This window comes from Lutra lutra, chromosome 7 (genome assembly GCF_902655055.1).
Source record: "Lutra lutra chromosome 7, mLutLut1.2, whole genome shotgun sequence".
Classification (NCBI taxonomy): Eukaryota; Metazoa; Chordata; class Mammalia; order Carnivora; family Mustelidae; genus Lutra; species Lutra lutra.
In genome coordinates, this window is record NC_062284.1 from 74630599 (window position 1) to 74651788 (window position 21190).

Below are 21190 nucleotides of genomic sequence, written 5' to 3' on the forward strand. Positions count from 1 at the left end.
CCCGCTGAGCAGAGAGCCCACCACAGGGCTCGATCCCAGGACCCTGGGATCATGACCTGAGCCGAAAGTAGAGGCCTAACCCACTGAGCCACCCAGGTGCCCCTGCCCTTTATTTTCTTAATTAGAAATAATTAAACCTTCCCACTCCTCCTCTCTTCCTATTTTTTTTTTAAAGATTTTATTTATTTATTTGACAGAGAGAGATGACAAGTAGACAGAGAGGCAGGCAGAGAGAGAGAGAGAGAGAGAGAGAGAGAGAAGCAGGCTCCCTGCTGAGCAGAGAGCCCGATGCGGGCCTCGATCCCAGGACCCTGAGATCATGACCTGAGCCGAAGGCAGCGGCTTAACCCACTGAGCCACCCAGGCGCCCTCTCTTCCTATTTTTTAAGTCTTTGGCCAGTTCTCTAATGGAGCTAGTTGCTCCCACCTGTATTCTCAGAGTACTCTGTGTGAACTTGGCTATGGCACCCATCTCGCAAACATAACTAGTCTTCCCGGGGCCTGACATGGTGCTGTGTGTAGGCATAAACAAACATTTTTTTGGAATGAATTTTGGAATCGATCCCCCCAGACCAAAGTCCTGTGACTCTGCTATTGGGCTTCTCAGATCTTGACTCTCTTCCACCTCCAAGCAAATCCCACTGTCCATGTTTCACTCCCTCTGAGCTGTTACTCTATTGCTTGTTCTGAAGAGTGACTGACACTTGTTGGAGGGAAGCAAGGTGGGGTGCTGGGAAGAACACTGCCCCTCTGGTTTCTTGGGATACCAGTACTGAGGTCTCTCTCCACGTCCTGTGGACCCTGGGGGCCTCAGTTCACACCCTTCCTCATCAGCGGAAAGTCAAGATGGCTTCCAAGTTCTTCCAGGGCTGAAGTGAAAACCTTCTGTGGGCCAGGGCCTGGTTTGTCTTGTGCTTTGGTGTTCCCAAAGCCAAGAATGGTGACTGGTACAGGGCATATTCTTAAATATTTGTCAGGAGAAGGAACTGACAGCTTCGATGGCTGCATATCGCCTGGGGTTTTATATATGTTACTTCATTTCATTCTCAAAGTGTTGGAGCCAAAATTTTTATGTAGATTTGCGTGAATCTGAAACCCACATTCTTCCAAATCTTACTTGTGGCCTTTAGGTGGCAATGCCATCACGCAAGGATTTGTTCTAATGATGGCTGTGGAAGGCTGCAGGTCGAGAGGCCCTTACTGGTATTGTAGCATATAGGCAATGCCTCTGCCCCTTGCCAACCTTGGGAAACAACAACTGAGAGGGGGGTGAGTGGGAGGGGGCGAGACGATGCTGAGGACATCTGATCACTGTGATCTACATGGGGTGCTTGGCCAAATGGTAGATTTAGGTATATGGCTCCAATCACATGCTAAGCCAGCTCTAAATAAGTAAATAAATAGAAGCCCTGATTAGTAGCTTTTCTTGGTTTTTGTGGCATGCATACTGTCGCTAAGGCTAAAGTCAAGCCGCAAATTTTGAAGTCACCATGGACTGCAGAGCTGGAAGAGCACAGAGTCCATGCTCACGAGCCAGGGAGCTGCCCTCGCGCACATTGCTGGCACATAGAACAGTGGGTAAGCAGTGCTGTCCCCAGAAGCCACAGGAAGCCCAGCTTCTGCTCAGGCTATGGCAGCTTTGAGAAGCCTTAGCTCTCACTCTGCCTTTTGCAAAGAAGAGAAATGGTCTTTGTGACTCTGATGGACAGTGGCCGTCCCATTATGTTGATGGCCATCTAGGCTGCTGTTGGGTAGGCTCCCTCACAGTGGCCCTGGGCTCCCCTTGGCCACACACCCCAGGTGACCTTGCATCAGGCTGGGACAGCTCCCGGAGAAGGCCAGGCAGCACTACAGGGCTCTTGCTGCCAATTCCTCGGGAAGCAATTTGGGTGATACCGTCCCGAGAGGAAGGTGCCTGCAGCTCTTCCTCCGCCTCTCGCTTCGATATGGACAGTACTTTCCCCCTAAATGCCAGGGAATCATAAACACCAAAGAATCTGCCTTTTGCGCCCTGAGATCAGGCCCAGCTAGAAGGCAGCGGGCATCCCTGAGGAGATGGTGGACTGTGGGGGTGGGAAAGGACTGCAAGACAGGGGTGTGCCTGCTTCTGGTTGCAAAGGGACCCTGTTCCCCAGGGAGGCGTGGAAACAGGCCTCGTGGCCTGAGATGGGCAGCTCTACAGGAAAGAGCAGGAATACATCTGGAGGAAAGGGGCTTTGTCCTGGCAAGGGAACTCCTTGAGGACCTAAACATTTTGTGTATCTTGGAGTTTTTCTCTCAAGCTCTTAACACTTTGCTGAGCACACAATCAATAGTCAAAACTTGCCGAAAGAGAAATGAGACTTTTTTTTTTTTTAAAGATTTTATTTATTTATTTGACAGAGAGAGAGAGAGATCATAAGTAGGCAGTGAGGCAGGCAGAGAGAGACGGGGAAGCAGGCTCTCTGCTGAGCAGAGAGCCCGATGTGGGGCTTGATCCCAGGACCCCGAGATCATGACCTGAGCCAAAGGCAGAGGCTTAACCCATGAGCCACCCAGGCACCCCAAGAAATGAGACTTATTAGCCCCCAGAGTGTTTTCCAATACTAAGGCAAGAAGTAATATGTAGGAGCAGGTAAAATTAAGGCATAAAGGAGGATTCATAAAGGCCCCAGGGCTCACCCAAGACACACAGAGGAGGCCTTCTCTCCCTAGCAAGGGTATGAGCAAGGCAGGAGGGGCTGCCTTGTTACACCAAGAAGCCCTACCATGTAGCCTGAGGGAGAGCAGAGTTATGACGTCAGTCCAGGAGGTTTAGAACTTGCTAGCATAGAGGGTCATAATCCACTTAGGCATACGGAGGAAGCCAGGCAAGTAGGAGGCCAGCCAGCCCAGGCTGGAGCCATGGGAGAGGACGGACCTCAAAGACAAATAGTCTTGGACGGGGCGGCCTGTGGACCACAGGAAGAGGAGGAGGGTTAGATCCTCATTTCCCACTCCTTAGACACCTCCGCCTTGGCTGAAACCCTGAGTGGGATGTGAGGAAAGAAGGAACTGGAAGAGAGTGTGGGAGGAGGAGTGAGCAGGCAACAGAGGATGGGAGGCCGGAGCTCTTACCATCCACATCCTGAAGGCTGTAGCGTCGCGCAAGGTCACAAGATGGCAGCACCTTCCCACTCAGGCTCAGGATATTCGGGTCTGTGAGCACAGATAGAGCTCAGGAGGCATGGAAGCGATGCAGTGTGACAAGGTTTGGGCCCAATGGGACAGGGCACCACTGAGACAGGCTGAGGTGCCCAGAATTGTTCCGGTTTCTAGGAAGGTTCTTAGACCTCTGGCTCCTGGCTACACTTCCTGTAAGCCAGTTCCTGAGGTTCCCAAAACCTCAGACTGGGCCATTTTGGGTCTCCAGAAGCCAGAGAAAAGAAGGGCCCGTTCCTCTACCACCTCTTGAGCCAGGACTCAGGACTGGATGCCAGCTCCCTGCAGATTCTCCAGGCTTGCCCTCCCTCCCTCCCTTCCTTTCATCTTCTTCTTCTTCTTCTTCTTTTTAGGTTTATTTGAGAGAGAGAGAAAGAGAGAGAGCACACAGAGGGAGAGGGAGAAACAGTTTCCCCCTGAGCAGGAAGCCTGATGCTGGCTCAATCCCAGGACCCTGGGATCACAACCCAAGCTGAAGGCAGGCACTTAACCGACTGAGCCCCATGAGTGTCCCATCTCCAGCCCCCTTCTTGTTACCACCTGCCCCAACCTCTTTACCTGTTGCCAGAGCCACCACACATTTGCCACTCATTTCGGTGGTCTCCGCAGAAGAGAAATTAGATCTAAGCTGAAACACAGGGGCAGAGAAGGAAAGGGCTAATCTCCAAGAGAACTGCCCACATTTCTTCCCCACTTTCAGCTCCTATTCCAGGAGAGACAGGCCCTCATCACTGCACCTGCAGGACTCAGAATCCCGGAAGGTGCTGGAGCAATTCTTTCCTACATCCAGGTGAAGCTGGGACCCACTGCCTCTCCTAAGTGGAAGCATCTTGGGATGTCAACTACGTCTGGACCACCTAGGCTAGTTCAGTGCAGGGGTCAAGAGCATGGGCTTCAGGGCACGAAGCCTTTCCACTATGGTATATATAACCTTGAGCAAGTTTCTAACATTTCGGTTTTGCCATCTGGAAAATGGAGATAGTATCTCCCTTACAGGATAAAAGGGCATAATGTGTGTCCAGTGCTCAGCCCTGCTCCTGCCACAGTAGGCACCAGGGGATTGGCTGTTGGTGTTACTGTCTTATCACTGGGGATGGAGAGGCTGAGTCCTCTGCATCCTCTGCCTCCCTCGCACCGCCCCCCCTTGCCCACCTCCTTCAACAAGGGATCATCAGTATCGTCGTTTTTCACCACGACCTCCTTCACTAGTTCTGTCTGCACCAACCCTGGCCACAGAGACACATAGCTGACCCCATGGCGCCGCAGCTCCTGGGCACAGTCCACAGCCAGCCTGTCGCACTGTAGAAGGACAGAAGGCAGGGTAAGAGCCAGGGCATGTGGCCACATCCCCTTCCTCCCCTGCCTTCCCTGCTTCTGCTGGGGACGCCCAGCCCCCTTACCCTTCCCAGAGCCCTGTCTCAGCTGTCTACCTCCCCAGTGTGCTGCCTATTCTGGCTACGTAGGAGCAGCCCGAGCAGAGGAGCTGTCTATGGAGGGGCATGGCGGGGAGGAGAGGGCCAGTTGGCCTTACTACTCTGACCACTGGGACTTGTAGCTCCTGAGCTAGAGGTACCGTCACGGTCCGAGGCCTCCCTAACCCCTGTGCTATTGGATCCTCACCGCAGCTTTGCCCACGCCATAGGGGACATTGAAGAAATACTGCAGCCCCCCAAGGGAGGAGATGACCACGATGAGCCCCCGGCCAGCTGGAACCATGAGCCGCGCTCCGTACACCGAGCACAAGTAGTGGCCTCTAGAGAGTGGGGCAAGGAAGGAGAAGGAGTAAATGATGTCCACCCCTGGCCTGGCTGCCGTAGCCCTGGCAGCTTCCTCTGTCCTCTAGTGGTTATGACAGCTGACAGAAGGCCACATGGGGCAGCCATGGACCTGGGGAATCAAGGGCTAGAGGCCACTTTCTGAGATGAACACTGGTAAAACGAACCACCAATGAATGAGTATAGAGGAAAAACACCTTTCTATGTAGGGAAAACCCAGTGCACACATACTTGGTAACCAGAAAAACATTTCATTTGCATGGAAAACGGGTCCCTCCAAGTGGAAACAAGGAGAGAGAATTATAGTTTCAAAAGGAAAGCCCAATGTAAGATAATACAGAGGAAAGGCACGATCAATGTGTACATAAATGTGGGGGGTGAGGACATGTTGCCGGGCTTCAAGAGGCTCACCAAGTGGCTTTTATTTTGGAAAATTCATCAGGGCTCAGGGGCCAAGGTCTGGACTTCTTTGCCTTATAGGCTCATAACCCTGACTCAAAAAAGATGAGAGTGTGGAGGGGCTTTCCCTTTGGAGAGCTAAGTATGCGGGCATTGCCAGTACCAGTCTTTGGGTTTTCTTTTCTTGCCTCTTAGCTGACCACCCCTCCCTGTCCTCATCATCTTTCTTCTACCTTGGAAATCACAACTGGATTCTAATCCTGCTTCCCTGGGATTGCCACTAGAAGCTGTGGGTGTTCCTAAATGCCTTAGTCACAGATTTTCAGATAATCTCTTAGTTACTCCCACAGGTGGCTGATCACACCCACGGAGTGCAGTTTCCAAAAGGGCACCATCGTTCCAATACTAAAAAAAGAGACACAACTGGTGTATCATGCTAGGGGAACTCTGCCTGCTGTGTTTCATCTCGCTCCCATGCCAGAAGTATGTGTAACTCTGACGTGGGAGTGCCCCTGCCTGCGGATCTGGAGTGAAGATATGGAGGCTAAAACAGCAGGCACTCACTCTCAATGACTATCTCTTGATCTAAAACAAAAGAACTTCTTCCTCTAAGCATTTTTGTCAAGATCAACTACAGGTTGTGTGCCTGACTGAGGAAAGGAGGCTCTCTTCTGGGCCATGCATTTGGATGTGCAGAATAAGGCAGGAGAGAGGCCAAGAGCAAGTTCAGATGAAATTACTGACAGAAGCAAGGTAAAACTCAATATTCCCAGGTACAGAGCCACCTGGATGGAAATTATCCAGGGGTATAAAATGAATGGGACAAGGAGAAGAGATGGGGAGGTCAGAGGGACAAGGAAAGGGCACATAGGGAGAGGTCCAGGCACACCCAGCCCTTGTGGCGGGAGAAAGGGAACACTCACCTGAGTCCAACATTGTTGATATCATCCCAGATGGAGGCAGGGGCTTCCCAGAATGCCTTCTTAATGTTCTTCATAAGTGCCTGGAAGTCACAGGAGATGTGGTGAGTTGGACGATCTGAAGGCAGGAAAGCATGAGGGGCTGGATAATGAAAGGGACGGTGAGTGGGAATGAGCATTCCAGGGTCAGAGGGGGAGGTTAGGAATGTGGAACTGGAATCAAAGTTTAAAGAGTACTGGGACTCCGGCATAGGCGTTGTTGACCAGCACATCTAGACGCCCTTGCTGTTCCCGATCCACTTGCTCAAACAAGCTTTGCACTTCACTCTCCTGGCTTGAATCACACACCACAGGAACACACTGGCCCCCTCGAGATTGTGCCTGGTGAGGGACAGAGGGGATATGAGTTTAGAGTTGCACATGAATGTGTGACACGAGGCAACTCTCTTCAACTCCCAGCTTGGGGGGGACAGCGAGGGCAAGAGGAGTAATCAGAGCCAGCGCTGAGGGAAGACAATGAGCAATATCGCCCTCTGGTGTCTGTTTGAGGAACTTCAGGAATGTTAGGTCCTTTTCCTACAGACCCCAAAGTACTGGGATTTCAGGTTTAATACTTATTCTTTTTTTTTTTTTTCTAAAGATTTTATTTATTTATTTGACAGAGAGAGAGATCACAAGTAGGCAGAGAGGCAGGCAGAGAGAGAGAGAGGAGGAAGCAGGCTCCCCGCTGAGCAGAGAGCCCGATGCAGGGCTCGATCCCAGGACCCTGAGATCATGACCTGAGCCGAAGGCAGAGGCTTTAACCCACTGAGCCACCCAGGCGCCCCGGGATTTCAGGTTTAAAATCTACATTTAGGGGGCGCCTGGCTGGCTCAGTGGGTTAAAGCCGCTGCCTTTGGCTCGGGTCATGATCTCAGGGTCCTGGGATCGAGTCCCACATCGGGCTCTCTGCTCAGCAAGAAGCCTGCTTCCCTCTCTCTCTCTCTCTCTGCCTTCCTCTCCGTCTACTTGTGATCTCTGTCAAATAAATAAATAAAATCTTAAAAATAAAAATAAAAATAAAATCTACATTTACTGGGGCCTACCACAGGCAAGGCATTATACTCTGCTAGTGGAAGGCAAGGCACAAATAAGGCAGGGGGGCTGCTCCCAAGAAAGGAGTATTTCTCTCTCTCTCTTTTTAAAAGATTTTATTTATTTATTTATTTGACAGAGAGAGATCACAAGTAGGCAGAGAAGCAGGGAGAGAGTGGGGGGAGGAAGCAGGTTCCCCGCTGAGCAGAGAGCCCAATGTGGGGCTCGATCCCAGGACCCTGGGATCACGACCTGAGCCGAAGGCAGAGGCTTAACCCACTGAGCCACTCAGGTGCCCCGGAGTATTTCTCTTTTTCCTTCTTCTCAGTCATTCCCATCTCTCATGCTCTGAGCTCCCACCCTTCACCACTCACTTGCAACCCCTACTCAGTCCCCGCCTTCTGACAGTCACCTCACCAATGCTCCCAGCTAGCAACTGAAAAACCAAAACTCTCAGCTATGAACTATTTCTATTTTCCGTTCTATCTTACCTTCCATAAATGTGTCCCAATCCTCCAACTTCACGGGAAGAAAAACACCTTATTCAAGACCAATCCTGCTCTCCGATCCATGCTCTGGGTCCCACCCTCTTACCTCCTTGCTTCCTAACTGCTCGCCCAAGATCCCAGCGCATTCTGTGCCTCTGATTTCCTGCTAAGGCCCTATCTTTTAAAAGTAGAAGTGACCTCTCACTAGTCTTGGTTAACCTCAGTGCTTCACGCAATGTCTGGCAAACCAAATATTTATTTAACCGAAATCCAGTAGAAAAGTCAAGCGAAAGTGCACAGCTCAATAAAGTCTTGCCTAAAATAAAGGAAACCACAGGTCGACAACCCTTCAGTTGCAATTCCTAAAGGTCTTAAACAGAAAGTTTCTTCATAAAACTCAGTGGCAAACTTTGACCTGATCTGAAGTTATTTATCGGCTTTATTTATTCTAATTTGAATAAATATTGACACTGTGTTGAGGAATATTATGGCTTCAGGTAAGGGATTAGTGGACAGAGTGGTTAATGGGAAGGGCTACCTCAGGTGGTTTCTGCTCCTGTGGTCCCAGGGGAAGCACCCACCTCCTCAGCAGTGGCCCGCAGGGTGTCCATATGGCGGCCAGTGATGTAAACTGTGGCACCTGCTTGGCAGAGTTGCAAGGCGATGCCACGGCCAATACCCCTGGAAGCACCAGTCACCACGCACACTTGGCCTTTCATAGGAGCTGCCATGACTCAGAAGCAAAAGGGGGAAATCTGTGGAAGCAAAGACTTGCTCTAGGGAGGCCTGCAAACTGAATGCGCAAGGATGATCCTGATAGTGGTAGGAGGGGGAGGCAAGGTTGGAATCCTTTGAGCAGAGAGAAGTTTCAGAGCGGGACAACAGTGCAGGCTGCAGGGAAAGATTGTTAGTCCTTTCTGGGAGGTGAACGAGTTGGCCTTTGCCGCTGGCTAGAAGCCGTCAAGGCACTATGACCCCAGGGGCTGAGTAGGACTGTCCAGGGCTAGACATCTACCGGAACTCTGAAAGCGGCTGACAAGGTGGGGTTCTGGCGCGGCTGCCCCTCACTGCGGGTCCACGCAGGCTGCTGGGCTATCAGGAGCTCTGGGCTCTGGCCTGGCCCTGTCAGGCCTAGCACAGAGGCGCGGCTTCCAGGTCCAGGGTAAGCGAGAAGCCCAGGGACCCTGAGTCCTAAGTAGTGCGAGCTCGCACTCCTTACCTGCTACTCGTGCGGTCTTGGAGTCTCGGCGCCGTCTGGCTCTCAAAGTCCTTGGTCTTCGAGAACTTCAGTTCTAGCCGCGGGGGCAGGATGGGGTGACTGAAACTGAGTCAGAGTATGAGGCTGGGGAGCCAGTTTGCGTTACCTCCGAGGACCAGCTGGGGGCGTGGAGGAGAGGGTCGGTCTGGGCTGATTCTCAGGAGGGACAGGGCTGGACGAACGGAGGCGGGGCGATCTGGGAGCACGCCCACTGCAGCCGGGGTAGGGGCCGTCGCGGGACTATGACGTATAGGCGGCGCCCTGAGCGCGACCGCGTTTCTAAACTACGTGCGGTCCAGGCCCTGGACGAACGGAGGCGGGGCGATCTGGGAGCACGCCCACTGCCGCCGGGGTAGGGGCCGTCGCGCGACTATGACGTATAGGCGGCGCCCTGAGCGCGACCGCGTTTATAAACTACGTGCCGTCCAGTCACTGCACGCGCCTGGCTGGTTGAGGTTCCCTTTTCGCTGGAAAGCTTTGGCGGACGGACACTGGCTTTAGCACCCATGGGGCTGGCTCCGCGCTCCCCCAACAAGGCGGGGCGCCGGTTCCCAGCAGGTGGCAAACGAGGGCGCGGGGCCAAGGGGTCGGGGCGCCCCCGACCAGGCCGCCAGCGGCCATCCTGTTCGCCTCCGGACGGTTGCCCGGGGCCGGCACTCGATGCTCACTCTCACCTGAGTGCCGAAGCTCTCGGGTATTTCCGCCGGGCGCTGTCCGCGCTGAAAGAGGCTCCCGAGACGGGAGAAGAACGAGGTGGGGAGGAACCCCAGGGTGGGACTAGGAGGGATTCGTTGGGCATAAATTCCAGGACAGGAAGGGAAATTTTCATGGGTCCCCAGGGCGAAGGGACTTAGTCTCATCTCCCATACCCTCTTTATCGCTCCCCCCTCTCTCCCTCACTCGGTTAACTGATGGAACATAAACTATTTTCCTCTCAGTCTCTAAAATAGTTCTTTTCTTGTCAATCCAGAACTGATGGTGCACAATGTTTTGAAGGAAGTGGAGGCTCAGGCCCTAGCCTTGGCCACAGACAGGACTGGCAGTGAGATTATGCAGGAACTGTTGGGATTCAGTCCCCTGAAATCGCTCTGTCGAGTCTGGGCTGCTTTGCGCTCCAGCTTGCGCTCTGTGGCCTGTCATCGATGCGGGGTGCATGTATTGCAGAGTGCTTTGCTGCAGCTGCCTCGATTGCTGGGGAGCCCGGCAGAAGAGGAGGAGGAGGATTTGGAGGAGGAGGAGAATGGCAAGGATGGTCCCTTGGAGACCCTGGAGGAGCTGGTTTTGGGACTAGCCTCTGAAGTGTGTGATGATTTTCTTTTCTACTGTGGAGACATACATGCCAGCTTCGTGGTTAGAACTCTGCTGCAGGTGTTGGGAGGGATTCTTCTGGAGTCTGAGAGAACCAGACACCGTGGCCCTCAGTCACCTGGTAAGTATTACAAGAGAGGGAAGTGGACCTAGAGGAGAGTTTAGGAAGTCCAAAAGGAGAGAGTAAGCAGAGGAGTAATTCCTCATGACTTTGAAGAATTAGCAGAGAAATGAGAACAAAGCTTAACAAACCAAAGATTAGCGTGAACAAAGGCCCACAGGTGAGGCTGCATCTGTGTGTTTGAGGGACAGCTAGTGGAATGGGCCAGGGGCAAGAGGTGATTCAGTTGGGCAACGGATGTCAATTTCTTTTTAACCACAACTTATGTAATTTTTTTTTAAACATCACCGAACTGCCTATGTGTATGTATATAGATACTGGACTCAAACCAGAACTTTGAGAAACAATATTATTAGTTGATATTTTTTCTCTGGTTTTATTTATTTATTTGATAGAGACGCAGCGAGAGAGGGAACACGAGCAGGGTCAGAGGGAGAGGGAGAAGCAGGCTTCCCACCAACTAGGGAGCCCATTGTCGGGCTCGTCCTAGGACCCTGGGATCATGACCTGAGCTGAAGGCAGACACTTAATGACTGAACCACCCAGGCACCCCTTCTCTGTTTTATTTTATTCTGTTTTGTTCCATTGAAAAAGACCTGGTTAAGATCCACTAAAGTGATTTCATGATGCAGTCATAGGCAGTGCCCTACATTTTTAAAAACTCTGGGAAATAAGGTTAGAGAGTTTAAAGGAGGCCTGATTTCTGAACAGCTTGAATTCCTGATTGAGAGTTTGGCCTATCTCTTGTGGACCACTGGAGAGCTGGTTGAAATTTAGAAAAATTAAAACAGAAACAGAGTCTCAGTTCAGTCATCCAGATGAGAAGACAGATTCATACATATGCTGCATCTCCAAGCTGAATCTTTGATCATCTATGGACTCATTCTCTCTCCTGGATGGTCCTTTTTGATCCCAGAACTGCACAGGTTTTTGTTCTTTCAGATGCACGAAGGGCCCTGGCTCGGGAGTGTAAGCCAACTGATTTTGAGGTCCCTGAAACTTTCTTGAATTGTCTTCGGGACCTGAGCTCTTGCTTTCTGAAGGACATTGCTGGTAAGGAGGCTAAGAGAAGGAGGGTCTAGGACCCATTTTTCTGGAGGTGATTGTCATCCTGCAAAGCCCTCACTTAGATCAGTCGTATTTCTCTTCGAATCTGATCTGGTTTATATTGCAGACTTTGTATAGAGCCTTTATGCCCATAGTCCCTGGTACCTTACTGCTTGAGGTTTGAGATTGTACAGGTTGTCTGGATTTCGGAAGAGCTGTTTTGATTATTTCTGCTCTCTCCCATAGTATTTATCACTGACAAGATCTCCAGCTTCTGCCTTCAAGTGGCTTTACAAGTCTTACACCGCAAACTGCCCCAGTTTTGTGCTCATGTCTGCAGTGCTGTGATCAGCTATCTGAGTAGCCGCAACCCCTCAGCAGACAGCAGGTATGCTCAGACTGTGTGAAGTGAATGGAGTGACGTGGGTATTTTAGGTGAAGTAGAGTAAGGCTGCCTGATCACCTTCTCCTTGTCCCTAGCCCCCTGCTGCTATTTCTGCGGGATCAGACAAGCTCCAGACTCCTGGAGCAGGTCCTGCTGGTATTGGAGCCCCTGAGGCTCCAGAGCCTCTTTGAGGATCACTTCCAAGGGCAGCTGCAGGCCCTGGCTGCACACCCAATTGCCAACTTCCCTTTGCAGCGTTTACTGGATGCTGTTACTACCCCTGAGCTGGTGAGTTGAGAATGGGGCTGGATCTCTTTCTGTACCCTGTTGTTTCCGCTAGTTCTTGTTCATTGGGCTTTATTTTATCGTGTGCCTACCTCGGTGTCTCTGACTGTGTGCTGGCCATTCCCTTGGAAAGGTTATTCCTGGGGTTTTCTCAGAGCTTAGGACAAAAGTACGTTCTTCCCAGAAAGGATTTGTGTTAGCTTCTCAGGTGCCTGGCAGGAGACTGGCTTAATCCAGATTTGCAGCTTGAGGTTCCATGGTCCATTCAGACGCTGGGTACTTAGCGACAGATCTGTATGAGTGCTGGAGCTATGGCCATAGCTTCTTTTTGCTTTTGCTGCTTAGCACCAATGCATGCTTGCCTGTGACCTCATGGGTTGGGAGTTGGAATAAGGGCATATTTAATTCTACTATTCTCTTATCTTGAGAGGGTGGCCATTTAACGTACCCTGCTCCCCCCAAGTGAGGGGGTACCTCGAAGACTACACCCTGGTCCTGGACTTTGTGTGACCAAACCAAAACCCTGATATTGGCAATGTTGATCTAATGTTTTTAGTTTTCAGTAGGATTTTCTCTGAATAACTTAGTCCACTGTTACAAAATGCCAAATATTCTTCTTTCTGTGTCTCTCCTCAGCTGTCACCTGTGTTTGAGGAGCTGAGCCCTGCCCTGGAAGCTGTGCTGGCTCAAGGTCACCCAGGGGTGGTCATTGCCCTTGTGGGGGCCTGCCGCAGAGTTGGGGCCCACCAAGCCCAGGTCCTGCAGCTGTTGTTGGAGGTGATGTTACCTGCCACTCGTTTATGCCCTCCATTCAAATTCTTATCTTTGGTGGTTGTATCTTGGGTCTCAGGAGGTCTCATTCCCGAGGAGTTCACAGATATGGAGCAAAATGAAGCCAAACCCATCTCATAGCCCTGGCATGAAAATGGTCTCCCAGAATCTAAGCAACTTAAGGACTAAATGTTTGTTCAGCCCTTGTCATGTATATAGAGGCTGGGGATACAGCAAGGCAGATGAGATCCTGCCCTCTCCCACAGTTTACACTCTCACGTCTCTTGAATGCTTTCCCCTGTCTACGGAGTCGGGGTTAGGGGTGAAGTTGTTCTCAGATTCATCATGTTTTTGTCTTCCCCTCTAGGCCTTCCACTGTGCAGAGCCCTCTTCCCGGCAAGTGGCCTGTGTGCCTCTCTTTGCCACTCTGATGGCTTATGAGGTGTACTATGGACTGCTGGAGGAGGAGGGGGCGGTGCCTGCAGAGCACCAGGTGAGGTAGGAGCGGGGCCAAGCCAGTGACTAACTGGGAGCCGGGGTTTAAAAAGTCCTTCACCCTTGTGATGAGGGTGTTGAGGCCTCTGGCTTCATCCAGGCAGAGATGGCAGTTCAGTGGCTGCCTCCTAATGCCCTCTCTCTGTCCTTCCAGGTGGACGTGGCCACAGCCAGGGCCCTGGGGGACGTGACAGTCCTGGGGTCCCTCCTGCTCCAGCATCTGTTGCATTTCTCTAGTCCTGGTATCATACTTCAAAGTCTGGGTGCCTTGACGGGACCACAGCTTCTGTCTCTAGCCCAGAGCCCTGCTGGCTCACACGTGCTCGATGCTGTCTTGAGCAGCCCCACTGTGACGCGCAAGCAGCGCCGCCGTGTGCTGAAGACCCTAAAGGTTCTGTTTCTGCTCTGATGCCCCTACCAGCATCCATTTATGAGAACATGAGCTTGCCCCAGTACTGTCCTTCAGAGTCAGAGAGAGAATATGTAGTTCTAAGATTCTCTTGACTCCACCTGTAGACTTCGGAAACTTCACTTCCCCCTTGCCCTCCCCAGCACACCTTTGTGAACTGCCCTAAGGGAATTTTCCTTGCTTGTCTCACTGTAGGGACAATATGTGGCTCTGGCCTGTAGTCGCCATGGCAGCCGTGTACTAGATGCCATCTGGAGTGGAGCAGCCTTGGGAGCCCGGAAGGAGATTGCTACTGAGCTGGGTGAGTACTGGCCCCTTTCTCTGACCTTTCCAAACTTTCCTCACTTCAGATAGCTGGGTAGCTAGAGAAGGGACTTAAATTTAGCAGAGACTTTGTTTCTAAAAGGTGATGATGGCCATGAGTTCTTAGCAGTTTGCTCTCCTCCCCTTCTCCTCTGTTAATTATGCAGCCCTGTGCACCCATGCCTCCCCTGGCTTCTTTTTGGAGAGTGAGGTATTAGTTATCCTGAGACCATCCCAGGGCCCAGGAAACATGGAGGGGCCCTCACTCAGAGAAAGTCCCTTTGAGCATGGTGGGTGATTGCATGAGGATACTGAACATGAGTGGTTCCATTTGCAGGTGAGCGGAACCAGGAGCTGATGAGAGACCCTTTTGGCCACCATGTGGCTCGAAATGTAGCCCTGACTACTTTCCTGAAGCGCCGAGAGGCTTGGGAACAGCAGCAGGGGACAGTGGCCAAGCGGAGGCGGGCTTTGAACTCAATACTTGAAGACTGAGGCCTTTGGATGTGGGATTGAGTGGTAAAGGGCATATCTGTCCTGTCCCCTTTGTAGTTTAAGTTGGAGTCAAAAGCCTTAATAATAAATACTTTTTTATATTTTTATTGGAACTGTTTTGTTATTTGGGGGAGAAGCGTATAAAGAAATCAAGGTCTCAGAGGCAGAGAGAGCTGAATTCAGTGCATTGGGAAGCTGAGGGGCAGGAGGAGGTGCAAAGAATCGAGATGTAGCAATGATCAGGGTGGAATCGAGATGCATGCCGATGGGCTTGTGGTCCTTCAGGGTAAGTGGGAGGCCGGAAAGGTGGCTAGGAAGGAAAGAGCATTCTTCAGGACAGGGTATAGGCTAGGACTCGAAGGCCTTAACCATGGTATGCCATAACAATGGGCTTAGAAGACAGTGGGGAAATCAGGTGAGTTATCTCATCTGCACTGTCCTCACATCTCCAAAGCCAATGCTGTCACAGTCCTCACAGTGTGTCTCTTGGAACGAGTCTAGGGGCAGAAAGCTCAGAGCCCCTTCTCAATAGGGATGGAGGCGACCCTGCCGCTGCCAGTGCCACTGCTCGGCCCCTTCTACTACATGGCGGAGGCTGGAGGCAATTCCCAGCAGCATATGGCCCAGGCCTTGCAGCAGTGCAGAGGTCCAACGGAGGAGCTCCCTGAAGGGCAGAGACAAGATGGAGTCAGATGGGTGGGAGGAGGCCATTGGGGGGGTTTTCCACAAGGGAGAGCTAATGGGGTAGGTGAGTGCAGAAGGAATTAGGGGGCTGCAACTGTAGGGGGATAGGGAGACATGACCTGTTGGTCTCTGACCTGAGTACTTTCTTTGGGCCGAGTCCTTGAAAGTCACAGCTCATGGAGTAGAGCCCATAGAATGTGGCTTTGATATTGAGGCTGCCAAAGAGGTCTCGAGGGTTTTGCTTGTATACGTCGAAGGTGATGCGGGCGATGTCCTTGCTGTGCTTGGGCTTCTCCCGGCCCAGGCCATATGATAGCATCCCACTCTGTAGGGCACCTCCATCAGTGCGATGCACCCCACACACAGGGAGCCACCACTATGCCCCAGCAGCACTGGGTCAGACCCACCCTTGCCTGGACTGTTGGTCCCCTATAAGGGGTCCTTGGCAAACTCCTTGCCTCTCCCAGTGCCTCTGCCCCCAAGATCATGGTTGGGCTAGAGAAGCTAGAAGAGAGAGCCAGAAAGGACTGGTGGCCAACAACAGCCCCACTGTGGGCCTCTCACCCTGCTGGGGCTCCAGTTCTGCCCACACTCCAGCACCATCAGGCATGTGTCATCCTCCAAAAGCTGGAAGAAGTCTTCACTCTCCACAGCGGTCCCATCCTCCTCCAGCACCAGTGTTAGCATCCCGCTCAGGAGCAGGGCCTCCAATGCCTGCCCAGCCACCAGAAGCAGGAGGGAAAGGGCAGAGCTTAGCCATGCCCTTCCCCCTCCAGCGACCCTGCATCCATTGGTTGGTCCTAGATACTGGCTGATATGCCAACTCTACTTCCTGGAAAACTGCCATCCCTTCAAATGGCTCCCATGCTCAGTGTTCTCAGTGTTGCTGGCGGACCCTCACTAAGGGTTGACTTCTTTTCCTAATTGTTCCTATGTCATTCTCCATGTCATTGTCTTCTCCTGCTCCTCCCCTCTGAGGCATTCCTACCGGCTTGGAATTGAGAAATTCCAAGCTTCTGCTGAGGTCCATCCTTCAGTCTTCAGTGTCCTACCTCACTGTCCCCCACCTTCAGAGAGTCCTCTAGAACTGTTTTCAATAATAATGACCCTTAACCTTTTTGAGTCTTAGTGTCACATATCTATGTAGCACTTTACATACATTGTCCTCTTTGACTCCTTTCAGTAACTCTAGAAGGAAGGTGTATCCTTATTTCCTTTTTGTAGATGAAGAAACTGAAGTTTTGATAGATTGAACAACTTCCTACAGTTTGACATTAGCAAACCAGCCAGTCCTGATGGAATCAGGACTTGAACTTGATTTGTCATACAAATCACTCCACACTGATTTCTGAATGCCATTCCTCCAATCCTCCCTTTCTACTCCTTCCTCTACCCCCTGGAAAAGAAATGAATTGATCCAAGTACAGCATTGGTCATTGGGCTGACCGTCTCCCCCCAACCCCCTTTTAGTCCTCAGAGGGAGGGGCAGCCCTGTACCTAACCTCAACCTTTCTGCTCACTCCAAGTTCTTACTCTTCTCTAGCCCTCTGGCTGCCACTGCAATAGGAACTTAGGGATTTGGCTCACTTACCTTGTCAAGCAGCTCCTGGCGGGTGGCAGCTGTTAGACCTTTCCTCGTGGTCCGCTTGTGATCACAGACTCGGAAAGGTCGCTGCGGTGGTGAAGCTGAAGTCCAGACTTTCCTGCCAAACTCAGAGCCCATACTGGATACCGACCTGGTAGTTGAGAAGAAAGGTCTTGAACTGAGGAGTTGGGTGACTTCAATGGGGATGATTGGGGGTGGGGTGCTTGGAGAGTTAGGGAGGGATCTAGGTTTGGAGATCAGAGTAGCCTAGGGAGAGAGGGAGAGACCATGGAGTGGGGGTGGTGAGTGGTGGTTCCATAGCTGGACAAGCCCGCTATGGAAGTGGTGGGGAGGGGAGAGGGGAAAGGGTACATGAGTCTCTGAGTCTCCTAGGGGCTGAATGGAATTTGATTGCCAAGCACTATCCTCAGAGTTGGAGGGTAGAGAGGAGGGTTAGAATTCACCTGAGCAGGCTGCTGGGGTTGAGGGCTGAGAGGTACTCCATGGTGGAGGGAAGGAGCAGGAGTGTTGCCTCTCCCAGTGACTTCTGGGCTCTGTGGTTCTCTGCTGTGCTGGGGTTGAAGTGGTGGTGTTTTCTGTTAGATCTCAGCCCCAGTGAGATGGAGGATGAGTCACCCCGGACTCTGGCCTCCCCTGCTAGGCCAGTAAGAAGGGCAAAGTCTAAGGGGAGGGAAAGGGGAGGGAAAAAGGAGGGGCCTAGATGGGACCATGGAGGAGGGATTGAGGCCCAGAGTTGCCTGCAAAAGTCACTGAAGCTTGTGTGTGTGTGTGTGTGTGTGTGTGTGTGTGTGTGTGTGTGTGTGGTGGCGGTGTGTGCTGAGGATAAATGGGAATAATGTAAGAGGACAGGATGTGATCTCTGGTCTTTTTCTTTCTATGGAGAGAATTTCTAGGGATTGTTTCTGGCTCCCAGCCCTCAGTGGCGTTCTGTGATTTGTGCTGGACTTTCTGCCACCTACTGTGAGAACCACAAACTGCAGCTTTGGGAAAAGGGGGGCCCGGCTGAGGGTGGGATGGTGGGCAGGGCTTGGGCACTGGTGTCCTGGCTCCTTGGGAGCCCCCAGTTCCAGCTGTTGACTGGGCAGGTGTCTTCCCCCTTACTTCCATTTTTTTTTTTAAAGATTTTATTTATTTATTTGAAGACAGAGATCACAATAGGCAGAGAGGCAGGCAGAGAGAGAGAGAGAGGAGGAAGCAGGCTCCTTGCTAAGCAGAGAGCCCGACGTGAGGCTCGATCCCAGGACCCTGAGACCATGACCCGAGCTGAAGGCAGAGGCTTTAACCCACTGAGCCACCCAGGCGCCCCCTTACTTCCATTTTTTTCAGTGTACCAGGTCCACCTGAATTTTCTGCATTTCCAGGCTTTGCCTGACCTCTTCACCCAGAGAAGTTTCTTGTCGGCATGGTTCTACCAATGCACCATTTCTTTTCTTCCTAGCTTGTATCCTGGTGGAGCCTGGTAGCAGGGTGTCTTGGAGGTTGTATGTTGTGATTCCTCAAGGAGGTTATAAGCCCCTCCATGAGTCCTCCAGAACTCAGCACCATGACTGGAAGTTGTCACTGATAGCCCAGTGAGAGACCCCGGTGGGGGCGGGGGGATGACAGGAGCAGGGCCTAAGGTTAGAGATGAGAGGAGTAGGTAGGAAAGTGAGGAAAAACAAGGGCTCAGAAGGATCAGAAGTCTGGAAATAGGCCAAGACAGAGCAGCCGGGGGAATGAGTAATCTGGGTCACCTTCTCTGCTAAGTGCAGGCCCGGGAAGGCTGAGAGCATGTAACAGGCGGGCAGCAGGACTGGGACAACTGGGGCCAGAAGTGGGGGAGGAATGAGTACAGAGGCAGGACCCCAACTCAGGACTCAGCAGTGTCCCTACTCACCTACATGATCTGGGAACCTAATCTGTACCCTGCAGCTTATCCTGTTTCCTAGGGAGGCGGACTCTCACACGCCTGGACGTGTTAGTGATGGGAAAGAGGAGAGTGCCGGAGGGGCCCCAGTGAGAGGCCGGAGAAGAGCTCCACCTTATCCCTCGCCATTCTCATCTCACAGGGCAAACCTGACAGGCGCAGGACAGGAGCAGGCACATTACCCACTGTGGCTGTGCCTTTCAGCTTCCCCAGGCTCCTGGTGGGCCCAGGATCCTACTAGCTCCCGACTGGGTAAGTCGATCTGCTCATGCACTTGGGACTTCTACCACTCACCTTCGCTGAGGTAGAAGGAATGGGGCTGGGCAAAGGAGGGCCCAGCTACAGGGGTGGAGGTGGAGGTAGTGAGAGCTGGGGAGTCAGGACTGGGAGGTGGGGAGTGGTCAGCAGACAGCAGGGATTTGGGTTCCAAGAAGCAGTGTTTGAGCTGGGGCCAGGGTCCACCAGGAAGTAAAGTCAAGGCTCCTAGATGGAAGGCAGGGAAGTGGGGGGAGACACAGTCCCTTCTCCCCTGGCAGAAGGGGCCTTTGCCCCACCCCCTCAATGCCTTCTATGGCCCTTTCCGTGCCCTCCCCCCACCAGGCGTGGAAGAATGCTGGCCTGCTACCGACCCCCAGGGAACGAGACGCTGCTGAGCTGGAAGGCCTCGCGGGTCACGGGCACGGCCTTCCTGCTGCTGGCGGCGCTGCTGGGGCTGCCCGGCAACTGCTTCGTCGTGTGGAGCTTGGCGGGCTGGCGGCCCGCACGGGGGCGACCGTTGGCGGCCACGCTCGTGCTGCACCTGGCGCTGGCCGACGGCGCGGTGCTGCTGCTCACGCCTCTCTTCGTGGCCTTCCTGGCCGGCCAGGCGTGGCCGCTGGGCCAGGCGGGCTGCAAGGCCGTGTACTACGCGTGTGCACTCAGCATGTACGCCAGCGTGCTGCTCACCAGCCTGCTCAGCCTGCAGCGCTGCCTGGCCGTCACCCGGCCGTTCCTGGCGCCCCGGCTGCGCAGCCCGGCCCTGGCCCGCCGCCTGCTCCTGGCCGTCTGGCTGGCCGCGCTGCTGCTCGCCGCGCCGGCCGCCGTATACCGCCACCTGTGGGGAGACCGCGTGTGCCAGCTGTGCCACCCGTCGCCGGCCCATGCCGCCGCCCACCTGAGCCTGGAGACGCTCACAGCCTTCGTGCTCCCCTTCGGGCTGGTGCTCGGTTGCTACGGCCTGACGCTGGCGCGGCTGCGGGGCGCCCGCTGGGGCGCTAGGCGGCATGGGACTCGGGTGGGCCGGCTGGTCGGCGCCATCGTGCTCGCCTTCGGCTTGCTCTGGGCCCCCTACCACGCCGTCAACCTCCTGCAGGTGGCGGCCGCGCTGGCTCCGCCCGGAGGGGCCCTTGCGAGGCTGGGCGGGGCGGGCCAGGCGGCGCGAGCCGGGACTACAGCTCTGGCCTTCTTCAGCTCCAGCATCAACCCTGTGCTCTACGTCTTCACCGCCGGGGATCTGCTGCCCCGGGCTGGCCCCCGCTTCCTCACGCGGCTTTTTGAGGGCTCGGGAGAGGCTCGAGGGGGCGGCCGCTCTAGGGAGGGGACCATGGAGCTCCGAGCTACCCCTCGGCTCAAAGTGGTGGGGCAGGGCCGGGGCGATGGAGACCCCGGGGGTGGAGTGGAGAGGGACAGTCAGGGATGGGATCCTTGACACCAAAGCCTACGACCTGGCCTGCCTCTTCCCTGTCCCCTTCCATCGCCCCTCCCCCAGAACTCAGGGAACCACTCTGGAGGGTTTGGGGACCCTTCTCTGGCCACAGTTTGGATCTTTCTGGACAGGCCTAGCTCCCTCCAAATGGAGTGACTGCAAGGAGTGATGGTGTTGCGTGCTTGCAGGTTGTCCTGGGCCCCTGTTGGAGAGCTCCTGACTTGCTGCCAAAAGCTACTGTGAAATAAAGGGGGGGCATCACGTGATGGCGTAAGCATGCCCCCACTGGTGGTTCATCATGACTGACTTGTACCCAAGCCACCTGGTTCTCTGCTGGGTCAGCCCAAGGCTGGGCACCGCCAGCCTTCAGTGGCATCTTGACTTGTCCTCCCCAGCCCAGGTGGCCTAGTTCCCCCAGGCCAACCCACTGAACTACTCTGGAAATAAAGGGAGAAAAAAAGGAAAGCTATGGGTAGTTGAATGACAGATGGGGACGGCATCCATTCTCTGAGGTCTGAAAGAGCTGAGGGGAGAAAAACCTGGCTCTGGAAGAAGAAAGTCCATCCGTGGGGCTTGGAAGGAAAGTTTTCCCATCTT

At 53.3% G+C, this 21190-nt stretch overlaps 4 protein-coding genes across 7 annotated transcripts; 2 read left to right on the top strand and 2 right to left on the bottom strand.

The window, feature by feature from the left end:
- Positions 1-2424: 2424 nt before the first annotated feature.
- On the bottom strand, positions 2425-9283 carry DHRS1 (dehydrogenase/reductase 1). 2 transcript variants are annotated; one of them, XM_047736931.1, is made up of 9 exons: positions 9056-9283; positions 8418-8569; positions 6512-6655; positions 6278-6357; positions 4801-4933; positions 4333-4479; positions 3739-3808; positions 3097-3177; positions 2425-2930 (listed from the first exon to the last, which is right to left on the bottom strand). In XM_047736931.1, the coding sequence occupies exons 2-9, from the start codon at positions 8565-8567 to the stop codon at positions 2794-2796; spliced, it is 942 nt and encodes a 313-aa protein (XP_047592887.1). In that variant the 5' UTR covers positions 8568-8569; positions 9056-9283; the 3' UTR covers positions 2425-2793. The 2 variants fall into 2 exon arrangements, with proteins under 2 accessions (XP_047592887.1, XP_047592885.1); XM_047736929.1 differs by having other exon boundaries at positions 8418-8591; positions 9056-9282.
- A 205-nt stretch (positions 9284-9488) lies between these two features.
- Positions 9489-14820, top strand: NOP9 (NOP9 nucleolar protein). Of its 2 annotated transcripts, XM_047736898.1 has the most exons (10): positions 9489-9847; positions 10065-10523; positions 11466-11576; positions 11817-11958; positions 12051-12243; positions 12877-13017; positions 13379-13504; positions 13661-13897; positions 14111-14216; positions 14556-14820. In XM_047736898.1, exons 1-10 carry the CDS (start codon positions 9601-9603, stop codon positions 14711-14713), a joined length of 1920 nt encoding a protein of 639 aa, XP_047592854.1. In that variant the 5' UTR covers positions 9489-9600; the 3' UTR covers positions 14714-14820. The 2 variants fall into 2 exon arrangements, with proteins under 2 accessions (XP_047592854.1, XP_047592856.1); XM_047736900.1 differs by lacking the exon at positions 13661-13897.
- On the bottom strand, positions 14803-17615 carry CIDEB (cell death inducing DFFA like effector b). Its single transcript, XM_047736942.1, has 5 exons — positions 17447-17615; positions 16989-17133; positions 15962-16111; positions 15532-15722; positions 14803-15377 (listed from the first exon to the last, which is right to left on the bottom strand). The coding sequence occupies exons 1-5, from the start codon at positions 17485-17487 to the stop codon at positions 15239-15241; spliced, it is 666 nt and encodes a 221-aa protein (XP_047592898.1). The 5' UTR covers positions 17488-17615; the 3' UTR covers positions 14803-15238.
- On the top strand, positions 17120-21042 carry LTB4R2 (leukotriene B4 receptor 2). 2 transcript variants are annotated; one of them, XM_047736922.1, is made up of 3 exons: positions 17120-17167; positions 19052-19161; positions 19510-21042. In XM_047736922.1, the coding sequence occupies exon 3, from the start codon at positions 19520-19522 to the stop codon at positions 20594-20596; it is 1077 nt and encodes a 358-aa protein (XP_047592878.1). In that variant the 5' UTR covers positions 17120-17167; positions 19052-19161; positions 19510-19519; the 3' UTR covers positions 20597-21042. The 2 variants fall into 2 exon arrangements, with proteins under 2 accessions (XP_047592878.1, XP_047592877.1); XM_047736921.1 differs by lacking the exon at positions 17120-17167 and adding an exon at positions 18474-18574.
- The last annotated feature ends 148 nt before the right edge of the window (positions 21043-21190 follow it).

Excerpts from the sequence above, each read along its gene's own strand:
- DHRS1 (XM_047736931.1), bottom strand. The coding sequence starts at position 8,567 with ATGGCAGCTCCTATGAAAGGCCAAGTGTGCGTGGTGACTGGTGCTTCC. Across the intron at positions 4,480-4,800 it reads ATGGCGTGGGCAAAGCTGCG|TGCGACAGGCTGGCTGTGGA; the intron begins GTGAGGATCCAA and ends GTCCTTCTACAG. Across the intron at positions 2,931-3,096 it reads CAGCCTTCAGGATGTGGATG|GCCGCCCCGTCCAAGACTAT; the intron begins GTAAGAGCTCCG and ends TGTGGTCCACAG.
- NOP9 (XM_047736898.1), top strand. The coding sequence starts at position 9,601 with ATGGGGCTGGCTCCGCGCTCCCCCAACAAGGCGGGGCGCCGGTTCCCA. Across the intron at positions 9,848-10,064 it reads CGAGACGGGAGAAGAACGAG|AACTGATGGTGCACAATGTT; the intron begins GTGGGGAGGAAC and ends TTGTCAATCCAG. Across the intron at positions 13,018-13,378 it reads TCCTGCAGCTGTTGTTGGAG|GCCTTCCACTGTGCAGAGCC; the intron begins GTGATGTTACCT and ends CTTCCCCTCTAG.
- CIDEB (XM_047736942.1), bottom strand. The coding sequence starts at position 17,487 with ATGGAGTACCTCTCAGCCCTCAACCCCAGCAGCCTGCTCAG. Across the intron at positions 17,134-17,446 it reads AACCCCAGCAGCCTGCTCAG|GTCGGTATCCAGTATGGGCT; the intron begins GTGAATTCTAAC and ends CTCAACTACCAG. Across the intron at positions 15,723-15,961 it reads AGAACTGGAGCCCCAGCAGG|AGTGGGATGCTATCATATGG; the intron begins GTGAGAGGCCCA and ends GGTGCCCTACAG.
- LTB4R2 (XM_047736922.1), top strand. The coding sequence starts at position 19,520 with ATGCTGGCCTGCTACCGACCCCCAGGGAACGAGACGCTGCTGAGCTGG.